The 16741-nt window shown below is 38.7% G+C and overlaps 1 protein-coding gene across 1 annotated transcript; it reads left to right on the top strand.

The window, feature by feature from the left end:
* Positions 1-14830, top strand: LOC140229199 (F-box only protein 28-like). Its single transcript, XM_072309472.1, has 4 exons — positions 1-187; positions 11856-12104; positions 13473-13671; positions 14115-14830. Exons 1-4 carry the CDS (start codon positions 50-52, stop codon positions 14591-14593), a joined length of 1065 nt encoding a protein of 354 aa, XP_072165573.1. The 5' UTR covers positions 1-49; the 3' UTR covers positions 14594-14830.
* The last annotated feature ends 1911 nt before the right edge of the window (positions 14831-16741 follow it).

Below are 16741 nucleotides of genomic sequence, written 5' to 3'. Positions count from 1 at the left end.
ACGGGTGTAGGACCATTGTTGGCCAGTAAGGTTATGATAATTGCAAGAAATGGCTGATGATATACCGTCCACTTCTGCTGCCGGCAATGATGAGGATAGTCTTGCAACTCTACAATCGGTGCCAGATGTTGTTCTTTCTCATGTCTTGTCATATTTGTCGTATGAGCGGATAAGCCAGCTGCGTTCGGTAAGTGCAATGCTCGTACAACTAACGCGTACCAGCACATATGGGACTATGGCATTGCCTTTAACGTTACACACAATGCCTCATTAGTGCCTCAGTAATTTTACCCAGTCTCAGTGATGTATTGTAAGACACAGTGTTGACGCCGCAAGAGAAATTTTGGGAGTTTTCTAATATTTTGTGCATATTTTGTTAGGCCATCCTGTTAAACAGAATGTTGAGCAAATCACTGACCATATTGTCTATTATTGACCTCGTTGATGTTGGATAGAGAGGGGCAAGCCAAGGGCCAAGGCCACCAGCCAAGGCAGGGCCGTGTTTCACAAAGCCGTTCTTAAAGTTAAGAAGGACTTAAGTGCAACTGGTGATCAGTTCTTGTGCTGAATTATTGAGATTCTGATAAGTATAGCACGCAAGAACTGATCACCAGTCGCACTTAAGTCCTTAACTTTAAGAACGGCTTTGTGAAACACCCCCAGGGCCAGGGGTATGGGTAGTATAGACTAGACGGTTCTACTAGTAATTAGAATAATTAAACTTAACCTTACATGTAGAAAAGGTCCTATGTATGACTTTGTCCATGTTGAGGCAATGCTATGCTACATACAGACAGTTATTCAAATTAACGTACTAAGATCTTTGAAAAAAATGTTCATATTTTCTTGATGCAGCTAGTGGTGCTATGTAGATCCACTCAGCTATTTTGATAGTGGTCTAACGTTACTCAGGTGAGCTTAGCATGCTGTAGCCAACCCTGGCCTGTGCGGCTCAAAATGTGAAAAAAAGACTGATAATCGGGGGCCCGTTTCAGAAGACTTGTCATCAGTGACAACTGCCACATTTCTGTGACAAATTTGCTCTCAGCCAATCAGATACAAGGATTTCAGTAGCTTGTCACATCTATGACAACTTGTCACTGATGACAAGTTTTATGAAACAGGCCCCGGTACTCAATACCGGTACTTGATGCAGTAATCCCTTGATGCAGCTTGCATGCGAAGCTATACTACAGGTGCTACAGATGAAATGATGATAGCCAATGCCCATACTGTGGCCATAGTAATTTAAAATTAAACAAAGCTGCTGTTGCTAAATCACAGTTGTTTAAATTTCTCTTCAGCCATGACCCAAGTTAGAAAGCAGGAGGTGTTTCACGAAGAATTTACATCAGGTAGGTCGATCTGAAATTAAGATCGACTTAAAATCATTCATGGTACCGGTATGCTTTTTTTCTCTCTCTCTTTTCTGTTCCACTTTTATCTAAGGTTTTCAAAGTCTGCTTCACAATCTTATCAAAATTGTGAAAAAATATATTTTTTTTTAATTTTATTTTTGTTTATTAATACCTGCATGAAAAAAATCTCCAAAATTTGAATTTTTATTTGGAAGTTGGAACATAATTGACATACTGGGGTCGACTGAAGAGCTGTCCTCATTATGACATCAGCTTCCATCCTTAAAAAATGTGCCCAATCCACCTCCATCTTCTTCTCATTTAAGTATATCTTCCCTACTCTCCGGATCTCCTGCAGCAGTCTCCTGATGGCATCTCTCATACAACTCCTCATTATATTGTGTTGGATTAGGATCTTATAAATGAAGTGTCTCTGTGAAGGAGCTCATAAAAATATCATTTTCTCCAGAAGATGGCTCATGAAAGCATCTTCACATGGGAGCTACAGTAAGAGAACAGTTATTCAGAAATTGAGCCCATAAACTAAAATATCTCCATAAGCAGAGTTCAAAGATATTACGAGATAGATTTAATGTTACCAGCTGGAAATATTGTGTGTTTGACATCTTGCGGAATATTAATTGTTCATACCGGTACTTTAAAGGGACTGTACAGTACTGGTGGAGGTAGGGATTCATGTTTTGAACATTCCAAAGTGAGATAATGAGCGATAATGAGAAACCTCTTATGAAATATGAAAGAGCATGTAATTTTAAAAACTTTTAGGATTCAATGTTTATTTGGTAAAAATCGGTTTTCAAATGGCTGAGATATCCAAAAAAGTCATAATAATAAAAGGCGACATGCCACACCTTTTATTAGGATCTCTTTGTTTCACCTTGTTTTTGGATATCTCAGCTATTTCAAAACCGATTTTCGTCAAATAAACTTTTGATACCCGTTTGAATTGCATTTTTTTTTTTTTTGACATCACATAGAGTGGTTTCTGAATATCTCACAAAATATTAAAAGCTAAATCCTCACCTCGACCAGAACTGTACACACCCTTTAATAGGGGAAGATTTTAAAATGGACTTGTAGGAGGCAAACTCTCAAAACTAATCTGCTTCTAGTGTTATAGAAGTGTTCTTAATATAGTAATAAGTCTGGCAAAGTTACAGTTTCAGGAATAACAGAAGGAACAAAAAGCAAAAGAGAATTGTCATAAAAGAGTGACTATCTGAATAAGAGATGGTTTGATCATTGAGGACATAATTTCACTGGTGAATGCAAATCATTTCCAGGATCTCTGAAATGATCAATTGATGCGTTTTCAATATTTTGTGGATTTAAGTGGAATGTGGATCGTATGGAGCAAATATTGAATTATTCAGAACTTGATAATAATGATAATAATAATTGTGATTTATATAGCGCATGATAATTATCAACCAATTATCTCTGCACTTTACATAAGTTGTACATGTAGTGAGATTCAAATATGTACATAACACAGAAATAATTACTATTGAAGAGTTAAGAAAGTATGGTAAATTTGTTACTTTGTGTTTTTAACTCTGATGAATAATATTAGTGTAGGTTTCAATACTATACAGCTCAGCCAGATTATTGACCAATTTCACATAAAGAGCATAACATTTGTTCATGTTCTCGATGAAGTCCAAAGTTTTGGCGACACTCAGAATCGTCATCTTCTTCACACCAGTGATTTCAGCTTTTCCCCCATTCTTGGTATGTTACAGAAAATTGTCAGTTTTTAGCTTTTGACAATAACTGTGCCATCTTTGGGGTTGTAAAGTCTGTCTTGATGGTAGTTTCAGGATTTAATGAGACATCGAGTGCATACGTGCAGAGTGATCTCATTTTCAGCGCCATTTTTTGGTGGATTGTACACAACCAAGTACAGTTCGACCTCGATTGTCCGGCCTCCTTTTTCCGCAAATCTCTATTATCTGGACGCGTTCACACAGTGAAGGACTTTTTTTTTTTCATCCAAAAATTGAGAAAAAACAGTGACTTTCATGGATCTATTTCACTAATTTCATAAGATGTGCATGATAGGTTTCTCAATATCTAATGAGGTAAAACATACGTATGATTTTCACATAAAGATATACTTTATTTTTGTGAAGAAGGGACTACAATTTTGCGCAGGCTAGCATAGATTACACCACCGTTGCGGGGTACGCTACCTGCCTAGCTGCCAGTGCACTGGGATGGCAGCTTGGACAGCAGCTATATATTCATGAACAGTGTGTCTCCTATATCTGGCCAATTCGCTTATCTGGATGAACGCTGGTTGGGACATGGACAGATAATCAAGATCGAACTGTTAGTGCTGTATTTCATGAGAGCAATAAATGTCAGTTTGATGTGAGATGGCCTTAGCCTACAGAATGTTGTGAACAGCAGAATGATGTCAAGATTCTCAGTACATAATTTTGCATGCAAGTTTGATAGATAGTCTGTGAGAGTGCTATCTTGCTTGCCTGTGGTGGCATCCTTTTTTTTTTTTTCAGACATCATCTGACTTACAAATGTACGTCATCTCTCTTGTAGTAGGACAGAATGCGATCCTGAAGAAATGCCCTTAATTCTGCACCATGTGCTTGTCACTGCACCAATTCAACAAATCTAACAATGAATGTTGAATTGGTATTAGATTAAAATTTAACATCCAATGTTGATACCACTAAAACATACATATTGTACAAGTGTACCATTATTGACAAACACACTTATCACATATAACTCACCACAGAGAACTACTGCAGAGAGCTTCACACAGAGCAGCCATGAAACAGTAATTGTGCCATGTTTTCAAAAAGATGCTATTTTGTGAAATTAGCAAAAATATGCAAGCAAAATCAAGTGCATGGTATGCTCACATTTTTTTCAGGTATCTGATGTAATGTTATAGAAATTGGTCAATCTTTTCTGTCAAATAGCAATGACTGTTGAATATTCATAAGGGGTGGATGACTATTTTATTGTGTCAATGCATAATCCAAAGGAGTCTAAATTAGCATATTATAAAACTATTCTATATCAACCATACTTTTGTGGAAGGTTGTAATATATAGGTAAGAAGTGTGTTGTGAATAAAATGTAGAAAACAAGTTGTTGGCGTTTTTTTTTTTTTTTTACGAAAAAAGGGTAGATTGTGAAAAATGAATATAAAACAGGGGAAATGAGACTACAGTTAAACTCGCATAAGTCGATCTTCTCGGGACTGAGCAAAACACATCGACTTAGGCGAGTTTCGACTTGTACGTAAGTCGAAAAAAATCGACTTAAAGTTACACCACACGTACATATGTATAATGTACATGTATGCTGTCTACTCTGGAGCCGAGAGCTGGAGCGGTGTGCCCGATATTTGCCCTTCAGCAAGACACTTTATCCACATTGATGCAGGCCAGGGCTCCACACTAACTTTTATTTTGGTGGCCCCAAAATGATTGATTTTTATTTTTTGGTGGCCCGAACAAAAAAAAAAAACCAAAAAAAAAAAGCAAAACTAAATCGGTCCTACGTTCGGTCCGAAAGTTACCGTTATTTATTTCTGATTGTAAAAGCAATCATCCACCATTTACGAGTATTTTAACACCTTCCGGAGCCGAATGTTGCCGTTAATCATTTTCAAATGTAAAAACAAGCAACCGACATTCATTCTAGGATCTTACCGAGCTGAATATCATCCTTATTCATTTCCGAACGTGAAAGCAAACATCCGCTTTTTATTTCATCATCTAAATGAGCCGATTGATACCGTTAATCATTTCCAAATGTAAAAGAAACAATCTGTTACTTATTTTAGCATCGTACGGAGCAGAATATTACCGTTATTCGATCTCCAAATTGAAAAGCAAACAACCGACATTTATTTTATGATCGTAAGGAGCCGAATGTTACTGCTGTCCACTTCCGAAAGTGTAATGAATCATCTGACATTTATTTTGGCATCTTCAGGAGTCGAATGTTACATGCTATTTACTTTCGAACGTAAAAGCGAACTTTCGGCAATTATTTCATCATCGTACTGAGTTGAATACCATAGTTATTCATTTCCGAACGCCAAAGCAAACATTCAACATTTATTTTAGCATCTTCCGGAGCTGAATGTTATTGCTATTTACTTTCGAACATAAAAGCAAACATAAGACATTCATTTTATCATCAGACGGAGTTGAATACTATTGTTATTCATTTCCGAACGTTAAAGCAAATATCAAACATTAACTTTACCATCAAACGCAGCTAAATGTTACTGTTATTCATTTCGAAATTTAAAAGCAAACATCCGACAGTTATTTAGCATCGTATGGAGAAGAATATTACTGCTATTCACTTCCGAACGTAAAAACAATCATCTGACATTTATTTTAGCATCTTCTGGAGCCGAATATTATTGCTATTTACTTTCGAAAGTAAAAGCAAACACCCGACATTTATCTCATCGTCGTACGAAGTTGATTATTATTGTTATTCATTTCCGAACGTCAAAGGGATAATTCGACATTTACTTTAGCATCTTCCGGAGCTGAGTGTTAATGTTATTTACTTTCGAACGTAAAAGTAAACATCCGACATTTATTTCATCATCGTACAAAGTTGATTATTATTGTTATTCATTTCCGAACGTCAAAGGGATAATTCGACATTTACTTTAGCATCTTCCGGAGCTGAATGTAATTGTTATTTACTTTCGAACGTAAAAGTAAACATCCGGCATTTATTTTATCATCGTATGGAGTTGAATATCATTATTTTTCATATCCGAACGTCAAAGCAAACATTCGACATTTATTTCAGCATCTTCCGGATACTTTTTTTTTATCCTTATTCATTTCCGAACGCAAAATCAAATCTCTGACATTCCAAAAGTATAAGCAAACATCCGACATTTATTTTAGTATTATACAGAATCGAATATTACCGTTATTCATTTCCAAAATTAAAAGAGCAAACATCTGACATTAATTTATTCAGCATCTTATGGAACCGATTGTTACCGCTTCATTTCCAAAACTGAATGCAAACATTCGGCTTTTTTGGTGGCCCGGCGTGCGTTTTTGGTGACCCCGGTCGCAAATTAACTATTCGCGAAATCGTGATTCGATTTCGCGAAAAGACTCCGCTAAATATAAGGCATAGATCGCTACACTCGGCAGGGGCTACGTCGTCCTTTCACCAGGTCTCGTTACAAAACCAAAATCTCGCGTGAGTTCTTGCGTTACCTATCGTTAATGTTAACGAAACATCGTTAATTTGCGCTAGGGATCGTTACTCATCGTTGCTACAAACGTTAATTTTCCCGATCGTTAGTTTGCGTTACTAACGATTCAGGTGAAACCGCTTGCGTTAATGAAACGTTAATGTTTATTTACGCAGTTTCTTTAGGTATATATATACTGTATGTAAACAAAAACTGGCGTCTCGTGATTTTGACAGTGATTTATTACACAATAAAATCTTATTCGACTTAGGCACAGTGAATTCAATGGTTTTTCCGTGAAAATGTTCTTGGAATTTCATCGACTTAAGCGAGTATTCGACTTTAAAAATTCGACTTATGAGTGAATTAATACACGTAAGTCAATGGGGAAAAATCGGGACTTTTTAAAATTATCGACTTGCGCGATTATTCGACATATGCGATGTCGACTTAGGCGAGTTTAACTGTATGTTCATTTGTTAAAGTGTATCCTATGGATATTATACACATATAATTACCATGTGCCATCTCTAATATTTTCTCTGATTTATCCCTTCAGATTTTTTTTAAGTAACGTATATGGTGTGTATTTGGCAACATACAGTAGTCTGTACCTATAAAGAGCTCCAGAGCAAAAATGGTACAATGGTTTCAAGTTTGTGTGTTTTAGCATTAAACATATCACAAGCTAATTATGTTTAGCAATGATGTGTTTGGTTCAAGCTCATTTTATAATATAACTTTTGAACATATAATAGGAAGTGGAAATTTGCCTCAACAGTGGGTTTAGAGGTACTTGTCCTACTTCATTTGTGCATATATTTCAAATATTTTAATGGGCAAGCAACAACAGTCTGATTCTTTGTACTTTACTCCTCATATGCCCAAGTTATACCAATGATTAGACACTTTAGAGCAGGCCTTTCTTGGAAGAAATTATTGCGAGATTGCTGGTGACACACATATTGCATTTCCAAATGCTTTAGCAGAAAATGTATTCCCATATAGTTTTGTATAATGAATTAGGTCAGTTAAGATGATGTTCGTCATTATTGAAGAATGATTTAAGTCAATTCATGGGTTTTTAGCATTCTGTATGAACAAGGAAGAGAAGATTAGGAGAATTTAAAGGTTTAAGTAATGTTTTCTTTTAAAGGTAAACATTGCAGTCTTGTTTGTTGCTGTTTGCATGTGGGAATACTCCTACTGGAAATGTTGTTTCAGGACACAGTAATTAGTCCATCATTATGGTAGCCAGAGGCTCCAAGAAGGGTAGCAAAAGAACTGCTGTTGAGACAGAAACTTTGTTTGTGGTATACGTGAATTGATGTCACCATGACTGGATTTTGATCCCAAAAGGTAGTTGGCAAATCTGCTATGACACATTGGGCCAATACACTCTGTCATTCGCTGTGACCATGGAAACTGTGGTGTTGATTCGCTCAGACTTGTTGACACACTGTTGTGCCACCCACAAACATGCCGCAGAGCCAGCCGCCAACATGACGGCTGGCTCACTGGAATGACAAGTCAGGCGTCACACTGCTGCCCATATGTAGGAGTGTACCACTAGCCACTGTGTCCTTCTCTCTATTTCAGTCAGATCACAAAGACAAATTGCAATTCTTAAAGGGAAAGTATAGTTTTCATATGCCTGCAGAAACTGTCAGTTTGTGATCTAAAATGGATAAGAAATACAAGTGTATTAATTTACAGTTTTCTTCACAGGTTATTTCTCCTGCCTTTTCCCCTCAGGACTATACTTTAACCTTACTTTGATCTCTCATTTTGCATTTCTCCCACAGGAACTTTCTCAGGATTTAACTGTCATCAATTTTCCTCTCCATTTTTTCCCCTCTCCTCTGCAGCATTTATTTCTAGGATCCACCCAAGCCCCCTCTCCTTTACTTCTTGAATTTCATTTTTTTCTTCTTCTTTTCTTTGTTTTCTCCCCGCCCCCCTCTCTCTCTACCCCTTCTCTCAACATAGTCTCATCTCTCCTCGACTTACCTTTCCTTCGCGGGATTATTCGTCCTTTCTCCATTGATTCCGCATTCCATAGTCCACATAGGCTGTGTTTATGCTTCCCCTTTTTGGGCCAGAATCAGCGTTTTGAAACGTGATTAGTGCAAAACGCTGTTGCGTTCATGCTCACTTCGATAGAAACGCTGATTCAAAATGCCGATCCAAAACGCACAAAAAGTTGTGTTTACGATCGGCGTTTCTGACTAATCACGTTTGACAGGGAAGCATAAACGCAACAGCGTTTCTAAACGCGTTTAGAGTGACGTCATCTAAACGCCTTTCCGGTTCACGTGAAAAAGCGCGCCTGGCCAGCCAGCTACCCTTGCTTGTGCAGTTTTCCCATGTACTGTGCATATGCATGTCTTTCCCAGCTGCTCTCCCAGGCCAGGCCACCGATCGCAGCACGCGCCCCAATTTGACCTGCCTCTGCTGAGGTCAGCGAAGCAATCGCAAACGCTCATTCCAAGACTCGAAGAAAGTGAGCATAAACAGTGCTCCCGTGAACGGCGTTTTGAATCAGTGTTTTGAATCAGCGTTTCAAAACGCTGATTCTGCCTTCGCAAATTGAGCATAAACACACCCTTAGTTCGCCGACTTCGTTCTTCTCTTGGTTTCATGAATCTTCACTTCTCTCTCCTATCTCCATGATTTTCCAACATTCAATTCCTCCATCTTCCTCTTCCCTTCTATTTCATCTTTCTCCCTGTAACGATGTCCGAACGTCTTACTTGATTCTCACTCTATTCTTCCTTACCACTCTCTCTGTTCCTTTCTTTACTGTCTCCACTAGTGCAACTTCAACTTCTAGCCCATTACTGTCCCCCACTCTTCACTTTTTGCCCTCCTTACAACCACCATATGTCGCTCCCTCTTCAATTTCCTCTTTCTAGGCTCTTCTGCCAAACAACGATCCGCTTAAGGACTACACACATGGTGTCACCGCAAATCTTTCTCCCTCATATACAATAATGTTAAATAATGCTGTGATAGCACAATTTCAGTTGCAATGAAACTGAACTGAAGCTGAAAATGAACAATGAAAATGTGAAATATTAGCATAGAAGGTATGCCAGAAGTATTGCAATCTCAGAGCATACCCAATCATGGCTACGTACAGCACTGTAATGCTTATTATCAATCACAAAGCAGGCCGCAGCAGTATCCGTCAATCTTACGTGTGAGAGTGAATCATATGCAGTTGTTGGGAAATACTAACTGCTAGGATTTGTTGTTACATAACATTCTCCTTTAATACCCACTACTGAGCAGGGAGGACACTTCATGTATAAAAGTCATCTACTATGATCGGAACTACATGTACAATTGTATTTTACACTTTTGATCTCAAAATAATCCAAACAGCTCATTATCTTTGCAGCTGGACAGATTTTATGGAAGACCCTTTCGCCATATTGCAAGCAAAGTCCAAGTGGTTGAAGATGAATTAAAAGCCCTTCTGAACACTGTGCTTTCCCTTTAAATAGCTAGGCAACCAATACCAGAAATATTAGATGTGCCCCCCACAACTCTGAAGTCTCATACCAAGTGTGTGCAACAGGCTCCATGTTAGTCACCCATATCAATATGGGACATGTTTTGAATAGTGCATCTGTCACATGCCACTCTTGCATAAATACGGTTCAGCAGGATCCATAATGCGATCTATAGCTGAAACTTCTTCTTGGGACTCCTCCACAAACAGTATACAGGCTTTTGATGCGATATTATCAGGGAGGTGTTTTGTCTCACCTCCCTGATATTATCCAGGGTTCCAACCTGAACTTGAACTTGAACCCCCAACCTTCAGTCATTCCATTTGATATTCAGTTGGAATGTTGGTGCAGTGTTTGTTATGAAGACATTTAGGGTTTTCATGCCTTCTTACTGAAAAGTGAACAAATTTGATTTTTTTTTTTTTAATGAATATGTCTTTTGTTGGGCTCAAAGACTCTTCGCACTAGTGCAATAAGCAAATAAATCAACTGTAGTGGGTGTAAGAAACTAGGTTTTTAAAAATAAAACAATACCACTTCTCCAAAATATCTCAGTTGTATGCCATTCGGATTTACTTTAATGAGAAATGTACCCATATGATAGCATGACTTAATGGTGTGAACTGCTGTAATGGACTTGCTCACAATATGTCTTTTCCTGGCAAAAGCTGTTTGGATTCATTACCAAGTTTACATTGAGTTCCAGGTGTAATACATTTGTTGTCTGTGAATAAAGTATAACATTTTTAGATCTTGATTTAGAGGGTCTTGTAGCCACAAACCAGACACAGCTCCTGTGAACAGTCATTAATTCCTTTTGACACATATCTTTTCATCATCACTCCCATGCACAGATGAAACAAACAAACCGAAAGAAAAACAGGATCCGTGATAAACAACTGATGTCTGTTGTTAATAAACAACAGACATCAGTTGTTTTTGTTTACATGTAACAAAAGCACCTTAACATGGCAGATGTGGCATTGATAACCCAATATACCGACAGAAATTAAAGTCTTGAAATCTTGTTGCTGCTGCATAAGAGAGCCAGCACCTTGTATACTATTCTTATACCTAGTAATAACCTTTTATATTACAATTGTCGTAAGCATCATAGTAACCTATGAGCAATTAGATCTAACACAAACTTGTGACTGTTGTGAGAGATATCATTAGACTCACTGACCCAATTTTCTCATAGCTAGATTCCATACACTATGATCTAAGGTACTGTCATGGGTATTACCAAAGATTTCAGATCTATGAGCCCATACATTATTATATTATTTAGTCATGTCTTCAATAGTAAAAATTTTAGAATAAATCTTCATAGTATGGATTTTGCTTGAGAGTGCCTTGACATGCTAAAGTTGGCTTTAAGTAACAAATTAAAATCAAACTTGTCAAATTCTCTTTGTATTTTCTTTATATCCTTGTCCATGCATGTCATCATGAAATGCTGTATTCTTCTCATCCAGCAATGACGGCACCGAAACTTTATAAACTCAAACTTTTGAACAGATCGTCTGATTTTCCTCAAACTTCACTGATGTGCTCTACTTGATATTGCTGCATTCACTCTATCCACATTAGGTATTTAGGTTTCATTCTCCCCTGATCTATTTAGGACGGAGTGATTTTGCTATAACACACATTTCCCAAAGACACCTGCTCGAGTATGCTCAGGACTGATCTTCAACGGGTTAACACTGCTCTATGCTGACTCTCCATCTGTTTCAGCTATGCCGGCGATTTAACCGCATCGGGCAGCAGGTCTTGAACCAGGGCTTCACCAAGCTAGACCGGTACCACAGCCAGTGTGCCAAGGAGCTGAAGGCCCAGCTGCCACGGCGGGAGTCTGAGCGGCGCATGCACCCCCTCGCCAGGCACTGCGACATCCTGTCCGCCGTGGAGACCAGACTCTCGCTGCTGGCAATGACTTACACCAAGTACATTGACCTCCAGCTCTGCTGCTTCATACCGGGAAAGGTGAGCACAATCATCTTATGGTATATTATGATCATCTCGTGATATTAAAAGATTGGTCAGGCCAATTGGTTTGCCTACGACTAATAATCATTTTACAGATAAGATCTTTGTGGCATATTGAATGAGTAGGCTCAATGAGAATCAAATGCTACAAGTACATGTATCCTGATATGATAAGGCTTTTCACATGCAGACATTTGCACAGAAGCCATTTTAATTAATATCCAATACCAATGAAAATGAAACATAATACCTTCATTTCTTTTCCCTCTTTTGCATTCCCTGAAAAAAAAAAAATCATATGGCATCAAATATGATGATTCAAATAATGTTATGCAAGCATCAGTTTGATTTGCTGAAAAATTGCAGCTGTTTGCTTTTGGAACTGCATTCCTCATGTTTGCTCTCTACATGAAAGCCTAGGAAGTGATGCAGGGAAATATATGCATGGAAAATGGAAAAATTTTCTGCAAAATCATCCAGGTTCATATCTTCCAGTATAAGAGTAGGAGCAGAGCTAGACCCCAGGTGCATTTTTTCCCCAAAAATGTTGCATGGGGATTACAGTTCAAATCAGAATATAACACCTCGAAGGTATGGATCAGCAAGCCATCTGCTTCAGCTATTAAGGGATGCAATTATTCCATTAACTGTGAGCAATCTGCCACCTGCTTCTGAAGATGAGAATATTGAAATATTCTATCATCTTTGTCTGCCTTTGTGTGAGCATGAGTGAAGATAGTATTTACCTGGTGGTTAAAGTTGCCCTTGCCCATTTTCAAGAATTGGGTCAAATCGATTTAGATTTAGTCCATGGACCTTAGACAAACTTGAAGTAGGCATGCCTTGCATATTATATGTCTTACACTATGGTGTGTGTGTTATGTTGTCATGTTCATTTACCTGGGGTATGCAGTCAAAACTTGCAAATTCCATGAAACAGCTTTACACTGTCTTTATAAATTCTCGCCTTTGTGCCTATCGGTGTTTGTCACATCAATCATGCCTCTCCAATTGGTATACATATGTAGGGTATAAATGCAAAAACAGATATCCTTTCTCATAAAGTTCAAATATTTAAGATTAAAGCTGCTGAAAAACAAAAAAGTAATTAAATAGATGAGATAATCTTAATAATATCTTCTAGAATAGTTCTTGTTGTCTAATGAGTACAGCATCGTTGAGAAGATTTTTTTTTTTCTTAAGGTGATGCCGACCTTTCAAAATATTCAAAATGGCATTTATCTGTGTAAATATTCCAAATCTTGGTAATTTTATATCTTATGCCCACCTTGTCCTGCTGTAAAATGTTGTGCTTCAATCATCTCCCTTCACCCTGCCCCCTATCTCATTCCAACACATACTCAGGTCATAGATGAAGCCTTCAGAGTACTGCACCTGGTGAAAACCACCAAGGACCCTCCTCGTACCCACGAGCTCCTGCAGGAGCTGCGGGATCTCTCCTCGATGGCCATGGAGCACTTTGACGAGAAGATCGTCCCTGACCTGAAGAAGAAGTCTGGTGTGGAAGTCCGGCTGTCCAACCTTGCCAATCACTCACTGTCGTGTAAGCCCCTTGGTTCAGATTATTGCCCATGAAAGATGTGCAGAGATGACGTGATGATTTTGAAAATGATTGATGTATGATCTTTTTTATAGGAAGGAATCTTTTAATTTTGTGTTTTCAGATGCTCTATATAGAAATTAGCCTAAAAGTATGGGTATTCTTCAAATGTAATCATAATTCCTAGTTTAATTTCGATCAATATATTGTTGGACAGTTTGAATGATACTGTACTTCATCTGTAACATGTTTTCTGAATTTCAGAACTGAGGACTATTGGTACCCTTATATAGATCTGTATAGCCAATATGCTTTTCCAATCCATTTGCTGTCTTTGAGTACTTCCGAAAGTGCAAGCTGTAAAATGTAAATAATGTGTTTTCTTGGGATTTAACTGACTTGCATCTTCTTGCTATCATTTCCCCTTTGCACCATTTTCACCAAAGCATTGACGAGCCGCAGCCTCAAGGTCAACACACTCTCGACGCCGCCGGGATCCCGCGAGCAGTTCACCAAGCTGCACTCGCAGTACAAGGCCACGCTGGCATCCTTCAACAGCCACAAGAGGGAGCTGCAGGCCTGCAAGAACGAGCTGCAGGAGGTGCGGAAGGCGGCCGACGAGCAGAGCCGCAAGCTGACCCAGCAGCAGCAGCTGACCGCCGAGCTCTCCAGCCGGCTGGCCTCCCAGAACCTCCGCGTCACCGACCAGGAGAAGCGCATCGTGGAGCAGGACAAGCGGCTGGCCGAGCTGGAACTGAAGCTGGACGCTCTGGCGTCCACCGCCACGAAGCCCGCCCTCGGTCGGCCGGGTTGCGCCAAGAGGAAAGCGGAGACGTCACCGTTGCCCTCGGCAGGAGGGGATGATGATGGCGGTGGAGGAGGAGGAGAAGGGGGAATGCCAAGTGCTAAGAAGGAGCGATTGTAGCAGACAGAGAGAGAAATAGATGACAGAGGGGAGGCCGAAAGCTTTGTGAAAAGCCACCAATGACACTCTTTCCTCTCTCCATTGTACTTTGAGTGTCCAACTGCTGAAAGTGCCAAGGCCCAACGTAGGGTGGTAGTAACCATCAAGAGCATCAGATCAACTGTAAGAACAGTATTCTGAATGTGTGACTTCCCTGGTGGCTTTCACACCTGAAATTCAGACTCTTTGAGAAAAACTGTTTTTTTCTGCCATTAAACTTTATACTATCTTTGTCAGAAATTTACAGATCAATCATGTCAAGAATTTGCCTACAACTAATATTTTTATCATGTGGAGGAAACCTTCAATAGATTGCAATCTCAGTTTTCCAAGCACTGGGAAGGTAATCATGCATGACATAGCTTGTCTGGAAAAAAAAAAAAAAAAAAAAAGAATGTAAAGAGCCGACTGCCCCTTGGAAGGGGGGAAGGTAATTACTGTGGTAGACATATTTGGGCAATACATTGCATTCCCTTTTATTTGCTGTGTGTGTCTGCAGTACCACGTATGATCATTTTCATATGCACGCTACCAATTTAGGAGAAAAGAGTGGATTCAACATGCAATGCATCACGCACTTTGAAAAGTGACCAATCATGTAAGATGGTTTTATGGGGTGTTCACACTCTGCAGAGAGAATAGATGTGCAAAGAAAAAAAAATGTGAGACAAGCTTATTTGCCACACAAGATGTTCACTCTCCTCAGTGCAGCTGTGGCTGTTGCCATACTATATCTCCATGGCAACAGTGACATTCTCGCAAGTGAGCTGATAGAGACTTCTGTGGCCGTTTCTACTGACTTTTTTGTGTATGTGCTTGAGGTATGTGTATGGGAGGGGACTAGACACAAGAATGTTATTGTTATGCAGAATTTTGCAAGTTGTGCGTCCACCTTTCCAATGTGATTTTTAGCTGTATTTTTGTGGCAGACTGTGTTTATATTCATTTCAGCCATATGATTGTTTTAGACACGGATAGTTTTTATGCATTATTTGAAGGGGTAGTGCTATTGCTTTCACACTTTGGTGCTTACATCCAAGTTTTTGTTTGGATGTATATTTGTTTTTTAGTACAGCCCTCACTCCACATGCAGAGATTTGTGACACACAGGCAAACTTTGCAACAATATCATGTAAGAATTGCAAATCCATCCACAGAATGACTTTATACTGATCATAAGGCCGTGCTTGATATACACATCAAGTGTTTGTATTTCATTAAAGCAGTTAGAAAAATATGAAAAGTTTTATTGCAAAATGAGCTAAGCACCATTTTCCAACATTTCAAAGTAAATCCATCATCAGACAGAGCAAAACAGAACCTCTCCAGTAATACTTCACTTATAACATAACAAGGAATATTTTAGAATTTATGATTAAGAATATCCCATATTTTCTTATTATTTTCTTTGTTTTTTAGCAGCTTTAATCTCAAATATCTCAATTTAACAAGAATGGAGTTAGCTCTTTTTTTTATAAAACTCTTCATATATAGGAATGACACCATTTACTGTGCAAAGATACACTGGTGTATAAGGACATGTAGAAATTCCCAACTTTTTTTTATTAGCCGTTATAGCAATTACATAATTTGTTCTGGCTTTGTTTGCCAACCAGAATTTAGTTCATTGTTTAGGCTGATGTCATATCCAGGGTCATACAGATATGTTTATTTTGAGATCAAAAGTTGAAGGTCAAGGTCAAATTCTTACAATTTCACAATTTCCCCCATATCTATGCAATGCCTGAAGGTATTTTCTTCAAACTTAAGCCCTGTTTTAACAGACCTTACCAACGTCCAGAGAACAAAACTCCTCGCCTTGGGCAATAAAACTACAGAAGAGAGTACTGGGTAACGTTTTAACAGACACACACCGAAAGCCTTTGCTGGGTATTTTTCCACAAAGGGAGTGTGTCCACTGATGCGACTACCCTGCCCACCAGCCGGCACCACCTATTGTTTTTGGATTGTGCACATACTGAATGTGGTTACAATCACTGATCTCAGCTACATAGAGATCAGTGGTTACAATCCATTCACATGATCAGTGCATGGTGTGTCAGTCATTCTCTGTCCACAATGTTGCGCATGCATGTTAAGTGTATCAGA

Source organism: Diadema setosum, chromosome 1 (assembly GCF_964275005.1).
Source record: "Diadema setosum chromosome 1, eeDiaSeto1, whole genome shotgun sequence".
NCBI classification, from domain to species: Eukaryota; Metazoa; Echinodermata; class Echinoidea; order Diadematoida; family Diadematidae; genus Diadema; species Diadema setosum.
This window is presented reverse-complemented; position numbering and strand designations above follow the sequence as displayed.

Coding starts and splice junctions, on each gene's coding strand:
- LOC140229199 (XM_072309472.1), top strand. CDS start 50: ATGGCTGATGATATACCGTCCACTTCTGCTGCCGGCAATGATGAGGAT. Junction 188..11,855: donor GGATAAGCCAGCTGCGTTCG/GTAAGTGCAATG, acceptor CATCTGTTTCAG/CTATGCCGGCGATTTAACCG. Junction 12,105..13,472: donor GCTGCTTCATACCGGGAAAG/GTGAGCACAATC, acceptor ACACATACTCAG/GTCATAGATGAAGCCTTCAG.